The sequence below is a fragment of the Psittacula echo genome (assembly GCF_963264785.1).
Source record: "Psittacula echo genome assembly, chromosome: 1".
NCBI classification, from domain to species: Eukaryota; Metazoa; Chordata; class Aves; order Psittaciformes; family Psittacidae; genus Psittacula; species Psittacula echo.
In genome coordinates, this window is record NC_137735.1 from 86,432,431 (window position 1) to 86,441,797 (window position 9,367).

General features: G+C 47.4%; 2 protein-coding genes across 2 annotated transcripts in view; one reads left to right on the forward strand and one right to left on the reverse strand.

Annotated features, from left to right (window-relative positions):
* MEI1 (meiotic double-stranded break formation protein 1) overlaps positions 1-4,915 on the reverse strand; it is a gene marked incomplete at its 5' end in the record, with an annotated part of 46,433 nt that extends 41,518 nt beyond the window's left edge. The window contains 4 exons of the mRNA XM_080624287.1: positions 39-112; positions 1,923-1,973; positions 4,443-4,566; positions 4,799-4,915. Coding sequence (XP_080480413.1) covers positions 39-112; positions 1,923-1,973; positions 4,443-4,566; positions 4,799-4,915 — 366 coding nt within the window. The remainder of the gene's footprint in view (positions 1-38; positions 113-1,922; positions 1,974-4,442; positions 4,567-4,798) is intronic.
* Positions 4,916-5,090: 175 nt separating this feature from the next.
* SNU13 (small nuclear ribonucleoprotein 13) lies at positions 5,091-7,478 on the forward strand. Its single transcript, XM_080620248.1, has 3 exons — positions 5,091-5,198; positions 5,947-6,067; positions 6,934-7,478. Exons 1-3 carry the CDS (start codon positions 5,196-5,198, stop codon positions 7,194-7,196), a joined length of 387 nt encoding a protein of 128 aa, XP_080476374.1. The 5' UTR covers positions 5,091-5,195; the 3' UTR covers positions 7,197-7,478.
* Positions 7,479-9,367: the final 1,889 nt, after the last annotated feature.

Sequence of the window (9,367 nt, forward strand, 5' to 3'; positions counted from 1 at the left end):
GACTGAAAAGGAAGGGCAAGGAATTCATCTTCACTGACCTCTTTCTGGCTTTCATCCAAAATGCAGTGAAAGTACTGTTCTGACTTCAGCTCCACTACAAGCCGCACCAGAACTAGGCAGAAGAACAGGATCAGTAATTCACACACAAGAGCACTCACAATCCATCTTCCACAGAGCTTTAGCAGACCAGCGAGCAAAGAACTTAGACACTAAATGAGCACAGAGCTGCTGAGAGAACAGGGTACTGCCATCACCATTGCTTCTGATAGCCCAGCCCAAGCTCCCTGCAGCAACACTCCAGCAGTCCTGTTCAAGCTGCGCTACAAACCATCCATGGAAATGAACTGCAAGTGACAAAGCGAGCATCAGGATACCAACTAAATGTAAGGAACCAGGAAGGGAAGGAAACAAAGCCCCAGCTTAAAAGTATAAAAAAACCCCCAAACTGGTAAAAAAAGCAGACTTCCTACAGTGTGAAAATTAAAAACATCTCTTTCCAAAAAAGATATCAGAACTGAAAGTGCTGAGTATCCTTAGATGCAGACTGAGAGCTCCTCCTCCTGTTGCTACTGCCCCTGAGGCAACAGTGCAGTCTATCAGCCATTCCTCGCCAGAATTTCTTTTGCCAGAAAGCAAAGCTGTAGTCATCTTTGTGGTACTGTTCATCTCCTCAGCCTCAAGAAAAGGCTGTTACTCTTGGTTCACTGCAACTTCAAGAACTCTGCCTGCTCTGTCCTAGTCAGAGGAATCAACAAGAAACTCTGTTTACCAGGCACTGATTACACGTTACCCAGGGTTTCCCTAACTAAATCAGGAGGGAATTGCCTGATGCTGGCAGGCTGCCTCTGCCTCCACACATATACAAGTGGACCAGTTCAGGAAGCAAAGTTCCTCTTCTGGTGTTTTTAGAACCTGGGTACCCGAAGGTTCAGCAGATAAAGTTTTGACAATAGGCCCCTAACGTTGTTCTATAGGATTTGGTAAGGCCCTCCTGGATGTATCTTGTCGTCATGGCATGACTCATTTGCAAAACACACTCTTGTTTTGTATTCTAGGAAAGCATTATAAAAACAAATACTGGAGACTGCTGGGTTCACCATCCCTTGATGTATCCAGGGCAATACTGGAGGTTCACCTAGAAGACCTACTTTAACTAAAGAGCATCTCAGCAGAGGCATGTCTTGACAAGTGATTTCTATATGGTTTATCGGCCTTTTCTTGCCCTGAATTCTCAGAATCTCTGAAAACTTTCAAGAGTTGGCTAACACTAAGTTAAAATTCCTCTGTTTGAGAGCACCCACCTCTCAACAGATTGGTAACATGACAGAAAGGCTTCTTACCTGTTCTGCACCACTTCAAGTAAGTGCCTGAAAACTGAAACCCCTCTGGAAGGAAGGAGCCCCCTGTCCAGCCAGGAAAGATGAAAGGAGGAAAACCCTGCATTGCTAATATCACTAGACTCAGGAGAGATGCCCAAGGTTAAACTGGACTGCAGAGATTCCTCTGTCAGCCCTGCAGATATTTCCTTCAGATTTCAAATGAAGGACTGCTCACAAACAGCAGATCTGCAGCCTGTACAGCTAAACCCCAAGAGAAAGCAGTAGATCCCAAAGCTCACTGAAGCCTACAGGAAGACTTACCTTTGACTTGAGACTTCAGTTAGGTCCAAAGATGAAGCATTGCTTACCACTGTTACCCATGTGACACTAAATTCATGGCAAACACACTACCTATGAGAGAAATGCTAAGTATTTAAACATGCACACACTCCCCTGGAACAGTGTGCTCATCACTGCTGGGTTAATAGATGATCTGCCTAGTTCAAGCTATGTAGAAGCTGAGCATCTCACCATAATTATCAGACAAGACAGAGCTTTCCTTCACAAACTGCCAGTAACTGAGATGTGGCATTTGCCTCTCACCTTCTATGAACAGGTCCAGGGCGCTGCTGTCTTCCACAGTATGCAACATCCCTAAAAGATAAAGCCACAATCAGTCAGGGGCCTCACTCCTGCTTGTGATCATCGGTGCCATAATGCTTTCTCGTAAAAAGATTGCTGTGGATTGTTTTTAGAATCAGAAAAAACGTTTTGTTTTCCCCACCTCACGTGACAGCAGCCAGACTTTGTCAGAGAAAGTGGGATACTCTCAGGGACGCATGGGAATGAATGCACTCTGTTCTCTTGCTAACTTTTTATGTACTTTAGAGCTGAAACCAATGGCTCCACCTATCTAAGTAAATATGTAACTGCTACTACCATCCCCACGTCTCTACTGCGCATATCCTGTATCCTACATCTGAAACAACACTCCCGAATGACAGAAGTTTGAGCCCAGCTGTGAGTTTTCCTTTCAATCTTCCATTCATATGTATTACCATGAACAGCCTTCTCCCTCCACAGCACTGAAAATCCTGAGACCAAAGTTGGTCTCACAGGTTTAAAATTTAAACATCAGGTTTAAAGCATATGGAAACTATTCCCATGTTAAATTGAACATGAAGGCATCGCTTCACAAGTCATTTGTATGAAAAGAGCATAAAATTTGATATATTAAAGTAAGCCACTGTCTCACTCTACTACACCACAACTGGTGAGAAACTCTACCTCCCAACTCCTTCCAACTTCAGGTACCTACAGCATCAGGCATCTGGTTCAGACCCCGACTTTTGCCACACCAAATCCCTTGTTTCAACATATCCAATCAAATTACCTCTCTCTGGAGACCCCATGACCTCTCAGAAACTTGACCAACTAAAGCAATGTTATGACACTACAGATGTAATTAGTTATTCCCTGTCTCATCTGCCCTGTCCTCAGTAACTTCCTTTCACTTTGGAAAGAATTTGCATGCAGCATTAGTCAACATTGCAATATCAGCTGCATGAAATCCAAGCTTACCTGAAATTCACCATCTTCTCATACATAACACTCCACACTACACCTGTTCTCTCAACCCTCTTTTTCTGCCTGTGCTTATCCCAATATTCTCACTTCAGAAACAAATGTATTTTCCTGAATTTACTATTAATAATTCCTCCACAGCATTGGTCAAACCTTTGAGGGTCCCTCTTACACTCTTGCACCAAATGAACTTTGGTTCAATTCAGCTCTGTCTAAAACGCATGTCACTGTTTGTAGCCCCAAGCTTAGACTGCGGAGGATTCCAACTGCTCTAGAGTTACACCAAGTACAGTAAAATCCCAAAGCTGTCCCCAAACCATTCAATTGTAAAGCTTCACAAAGAGAGAGATAATCACTACTTAAAAGCAAACAAGAGGATTTAAATGCAAGCAGAGCTTCTGGGGTATTTCGTGTTCGGGTCATCCAGCATAGGACAGAATTGGCCATAAGCCCTCCACATCTGTGTAGGATTATGTGCACAGGCAGCACTCTTATCAAAATTTGTGCAACAGGTAGAACTAAACCTGCACAAAGTTCTAACAAAGCTGCTTCCAAAACATGCACAGCTCATTTTGTGCTGGGAAATCAACCAGGAAAACACTGCTTAAGTTATTCAGTGCATCAAGGCAGGGCAGGGGGCTTGTAAGTCACTTTCCCCACTGAACAAGAATTAGCTGTGATGCAGAAATGAGATCGTGGAATTAAAGGAATCCAGTATATTTGCTCTTTGAAGGCACTCACATTCATACCCTCCACCTTTCTCTTCCTCCTTACTGTTCCTTCACTTAGACCATTATTTCTTTTCCATCAAGATTTTAGACGTTGCAAAGACCGCTCTCACAGCACTGCTATGCAAACAGAAACCAGCAGGAGACGCTCAAGCTCACTGAGACCGTTACTGGAAAGGCATTTTCTGGTATCCCGCTGAACGCTGTTCTGCTGCGCGGCTGAGCAGCAGAAGGAAGCAGCTATTGCAGTCCTGCTGCTACCAGGATTCCTACAGACGTGTAGCGATGATGTGAACAAAAAAAAAATCACCATGTAGATTTATATTTTGCATTTAATTTGATATTAAATCCTGCAACACCCTTTTAAGCTCACACTTTCATTTCTGTGTGGATCTTCATGTAATCCACAGCTCAGCAAGAGGAGAGCACTGAGGCATGAGACCAGAATGGAGTGCATTCAGGGAAGAGCCATGCACCAAGCACTCCCTCTGTTCTTCAGAAAGACTTTACAGATAACATCAAGATGCTCTGGAAAACTGCAAGAGCTTTATGAACATGCCAACCCTGCTCTTGGGGAAGAAGGCGTTAATTAACCTATTCTAAACCAAATGACAGGCAGATTCCCACACGCAGCTCATAACACACCTAACCCAGAATGGTAGGAGTACAAAATTGGGTACCTCAATATTCTTTTGATTTGGGTTCTTTTTTGCTTCTAAATGTGGAGAAGCTTCTCATGTATGTACCTATTCACAAATACAGATTTTAGCCTTCTCCCTGCTGCTGCATGAGGCCACAGCAGAGCTCTTACCAAAGAGCGTTCCTATCAAACGAACGCAGACCCTCTCGTCGGGAGCCAGCAGCTGGATGACCGGCAGCGCCTGCCAGGTCAGGGCATCTTGGAGACGGGAGAGGACGTGCCTCTTGCGCACTAGCTACGGATCAAGAAACAACCACCCGTCAGCGCTTGGGCCAGGGCCACCCGCTGCTCCCACACCCCGAGGGAGACAAGGAGAGTGCTACAGGGCCCGGGAGCCGCGGTGACACCGCTGGCCTAGCGCCACGGCAACACTTGGCCCCCCTCAGACTCAGCCGAGTGGCGGTTGCTGAGGGGAAAGGGGGTGCCCCATCCCAGCAACGCCCCGCGGCGGGGCGGGCGCTGCCCACCGAGGCGCTGCCGTCGCCCAGGGTCTCCACGGCGCAGGCGAGGCAGAGCGGCGGGCGGAGGGGCAGCGACCAGCGAGCGCCGTGACCGCCGCCGGGCCACGCGCACCCCGCCGCCATCGCCTCAGCGCGCCGCCGCTGCCGGCGGGTCCCGGTTAGCGGCCCCGAGGCGCTGAGCGTGGCCCGGCGGGGCTCCGCAGCGCCGCCGGCCGATACCGGGTGTTACAACCGCGTTCCCGGCTGCAGGGGACAACCGGGGTACAGCGGGTCCCTTCCCGCTCGCCCCGCCCTCCTGGCCGCCTGGCTTCCGGCGGCGCCGCTCCGCTTCCGGTCCGCGCGCTGGGGCCGAGAGGAGTGATCGTGCCGTGCCGCGCCGTGCTGCAGCGCCCAGGCCGCGGCCATGGTGAGTGTGGCCCGGCGCCGGCCTCCACCTTGTCATTTTGCTCCGGGGAAGCCGCGCCGGGGTGCCTGGGGCGGGGGAAGAAGGACGGCGCCTCCCCGGCTGCGGGACAGCGAGCACGTGGAGGCCGCGGCCGGGTTCGGGTCTCCCCGCAGGGAGGAAGCCGGGGGACTGAGGGGGGCTGATGGTGCTGAGGCACTCGGGGTGCTGCAGTATGTGCTCGTCAGGCGGGCAGGGCGGCACTGGGGCACGGCGATGGGAGCTGGGAAGTTGCCGCTACGGCAGTGCCGGGCGTTAATGCCGCCTGTGGCCTCGCTAGCTTTCCGCTGTGCCGTGGATGTTCTGTTAACATTTAGAGGTGTAATTGGCAGAAATCAATCCGGTATGTGCTCTCTCGGGATTTCCTTAACATTCGTGCCCGAGCTTGTTAATTTGTGCACTGAAATGCTTCATTTTATATAGTAGCCGTAGTAGTAAATGCCTGATGGTTGCTCTGCAATTGCATTCACTGCTGCTAGTTTATGAGGTGTAAGCTGGCAGTGTGGATAAAGACACTCTTAACTTGGAATCCCAGAGAAATTCCTCTTTAGAAATAAAATGCAGTGGGATTTTTAGTGTATGCACACAACAGATGAGAATAGTGATGTGACTCCAGTAGTCAATATATGCGATGGACTCAATGCCTATGCGGTGTTGTTCTGAGCAAGGCCCCTTTTGCTCCTAATGTAACTCTACTTTTTCCTTTCTATAGAGCGAAGCAGAAGTGAATCCCAAAGCTTACCCGCTGGCTGATGCACAGCTCACCAAAACGCTCCTGGATCTTGTGCAGCAATCCTGCAACTACAAGCAGCTACGCAAGGGAGCCAATGAAGGTGAGACCCGTGTGTCGCAAAGTGTGCTGGAAATCATCTCAAGGATTTTGCAGGAAGTTGTGGCTAGAGAGTGTCTTTTCTGTCTAGCTGTGGACCCCTAACTTTATATAGGTCTGGCTCTTCCAAGGGTCTGTCTCCTTCCTTGTCCTTTTGTCATGCTTAAGTAATATTCTGGTCCCAGTTGAGCAATATTCTGGGACAGAACTAAGCTGAAATCTCTTCAGCACTTACATGCAGTTCTGGTAGATGCCCAAGCTGTGTTCCTGGTGTATGTCCTGTGATCATGGGTACTTCATTGTGTGGCACTGGGACTACCAGATGCTTGCCCAGTTCAGAATCATAAGAAAGATCTGGGTTTGAGGGTGCATCTGATGCACCCTGCTCAGAAAGTGGCTCCTCTCACAGTTGGATCAGGCTGCTCGGGGTTTTGTCTAGTTAAAGACTTTTAAAACAGCAGTCCCTATGGATAGAAACAATCTCTTGGGACCCATTTCCCATGGCTTAAACCCCCATGGAGGTGTGTGTGAATATAAAATTCCAGCACGTTGCCAGGATCATCTTCAGGCAGCAGTCTGAAACTTGTCCTTTTTACTGCGCACTTGTGAGAACAGTCAGGCTTTGTCTTCTCTGCGGTCCCCTTGAAGTAGTTGGAGACAGCAGCTATGTCCCCCTTGCTCCCACCTCAGCCCCCTCTTCTCCAGGCTAAACAACCCTCCTCAGCCCTACAGCTGCCATCTTCCTCTGGCCTGTCCTCACGGTAGCATTAGATCTCCTTGCTCATGCCAGTTCCTGCATCTCCTGAAGTTATTTTTCACTACATGTGCTTTCCAGAAGGATCTAGACTTACTCTTCAGTCTCTTTTACAGCCACCAAAACACTGAACAGAGGGATCGCAGAGTTCATAGTGATGGCAGCAGATGCAGAGCCCTTGGAGATCATCCTGCACCTCCCTCTTCTCTGCGAGGACAAGAACGTACCTTACGTGTTTGTGCGCTCCAAGCAAGCCCTGGGCCGGGCATGTGGTGTTTCCCGGCCTGTCATTGCCTGCTCCATCACCATCAAGGAGGGATCACAGCTAAAGCCTCAGATCCAGTCTGTCCAGCAAGCTATAGAAAGACTGTTGGTCTAAATGCCCATGAGTTTAACTGTGTGGAATAGGAAGGTTGGAGTTGGGGGACTTGATGTCTACCTTCAGTTGAGATCATAGTTTTGATATCAGTGTTTCATTTCAAAACGCCATATTTTTTGTTTAATAAGGCTTAATTCTTAGTGTTTCTGCCTCTTCTCTCCAGCCCTTTCCATTGTTCCAACATACTCATTGTATTACTTCTTGAAAAGTGATTGTACAACTGTATTTTCAGTTTGATGTTTAAAACAACGGGGGGAAAAAGAAATCCTTCCTTTATCTCCACGTCTGCCTGCTCAGGGCTTTTTTTAACCCACCCATTAGCTTCCTCTGCGTTGCAGTACTTCTGCTAAGCTTCAGCCTCTAACAGGCATGAGAAACTGGTTCTGAAGGGTTTAGCCTGAGGACAAGGTGTGTTGGTTTAGTTCCCTGTGGAGCTGTTGCTTTATGCCATGGAGCAGTGTACACCAGGTGTAAGGCAGGCAGTGGCTGCTGTGTAGCAGTGGACGGAGCCAAGATCAGTACACATAGCACAACCCTTCTTGAAACCAGGCAAGAGACTGCTGTGAGAGGTGTATGGGGAGCAGAAATCATATGGCAGTGCACAGGAGGAAGTCTCTTACAATTCACTTATTTTTAAATATTGACTTTTTAAGAAAAATAAAATTGCTGACAAAGTTCAACCTTACTGTTACTCCCTCAGGGAAGCATTTGCAACTGACGTGTTCCTACTTGTAAAGCTAAACTGCTCAGAGATTGCCTAAAGGCTACTGCAGTACAGTAGTTCATACTCCTTCAGTTTGATGGTTTTTTTTCTTGAACAGATTCAATGAGCTTGGGCTTCCTGGGGAATTCAAGTACAAAACATGGCAGAGAGGAGCCTGCTGGGGCTGACAAGTACCCTACATGTGGCCGTAAAAGATACCATGCTTTTAGGGCAGCTATTGTACTGTAGTTGCCCAACTGAAGATGAACCCTGTAAGTCATGGGTCTGAGACAACAGAGAGCAAATAATTTTTCAGATAACCTGTGTGTCAAGAAGAGAATGCCAGATAATCCCATGCTCTGGGAAAGTATGAAGCACCACCTGCCTTCTGGATTAATGGTGGTTTTGTGGAGCTACCTTTAGTTAAATGCATATCGTGTAACAAAATCCACTTACTGCTCTAAGGAGAAAAGTCTGAACCTCTGTGTTGGAACAGATCCTATCAAACCTGCCTTCTACTGCAGGGTGCTAAAGCTAGTGTGGAAAGACCAATAGGTGCAATAGCAGAAGGGAAAAAAAGTTCTCCTGTAACATTTCCATACAGGCAGTAACTTTGTAACTTTATTAAGTACATCCCAAGCTGATGAAATCAGGTTGTGAAAGACAAAACAAATCATGCCTGTGTATCTTTGTAAATGGCCAGTAACAGTAATATCCTTGCTGAGGTGAACTTAATGCAAAGATTTTGGAGCCTTTTCATGTATATGAGGTTTAGAAAGGCTGCTGTTCCCTTCTAGTGATGCTGTTGAACTAGTGCTTAAAACCACAACTTTGCAAAGGATTTATCCTGCTGTACCCTGCCAAGATAGCTGATATAAGACAAAGCACGAGGAGCAGAAATAAAGGATTCTTGAACAAGCAAAATGGTCTAGGTTTCTGCTCTGCAGCCTTCCCTTTTAAAATTCTGCTTTATGCTGTTAACACACACACAAAAAGCCAGGAGGAAGACCTAATAGTGTAGAACAAACATGCCACAATCATCCAAAACCTGGAACATGCTGTGCCTAGGGGTTAGCAAGCCAAGAGTTAACAAGGGCAGTTGGGGAATGAAAATTCACAGAATTAAGGACAGGACGCTTGCTGTTTTATTGCCTTCAAGTCCTGCTAAGACAAGTGTTTACAGTAACTTCTTTGCTGAAGGGCAAAGGAAATCGATTGCTTAGACAGATTTTTATTAAAAATAACTACTATAATGCCAGATGATTGGAAGTGTAATGCACTATGTATAGCTCCAGTGCTGCAGAGCTCAATGGGGGCCAGCTGCTCTTTGGAGAGGAGGCAGGGGAAGTGAGCAGCATTCTGGTGCAGCTAGGGTGATCACAGTGCAAGGGCTTTGAGTGGTCAAGAGCTGGCTTCGATACATTTGCCACACACTACAGCACTGGCACAACCTTAATACATGGCTTAA

Excerpts from the sequence above, each read along its gene's own strand:
- SNU13 (XM_080620248.1), top strand. Across the intron at positions 6,068-6,933 it reads ACGCAAGGGAGCCAATGAAG|CCACCAAAACACTGAACAGA; the intron begins GTGAGACCCGTG and ends TCTCTTTTACAG.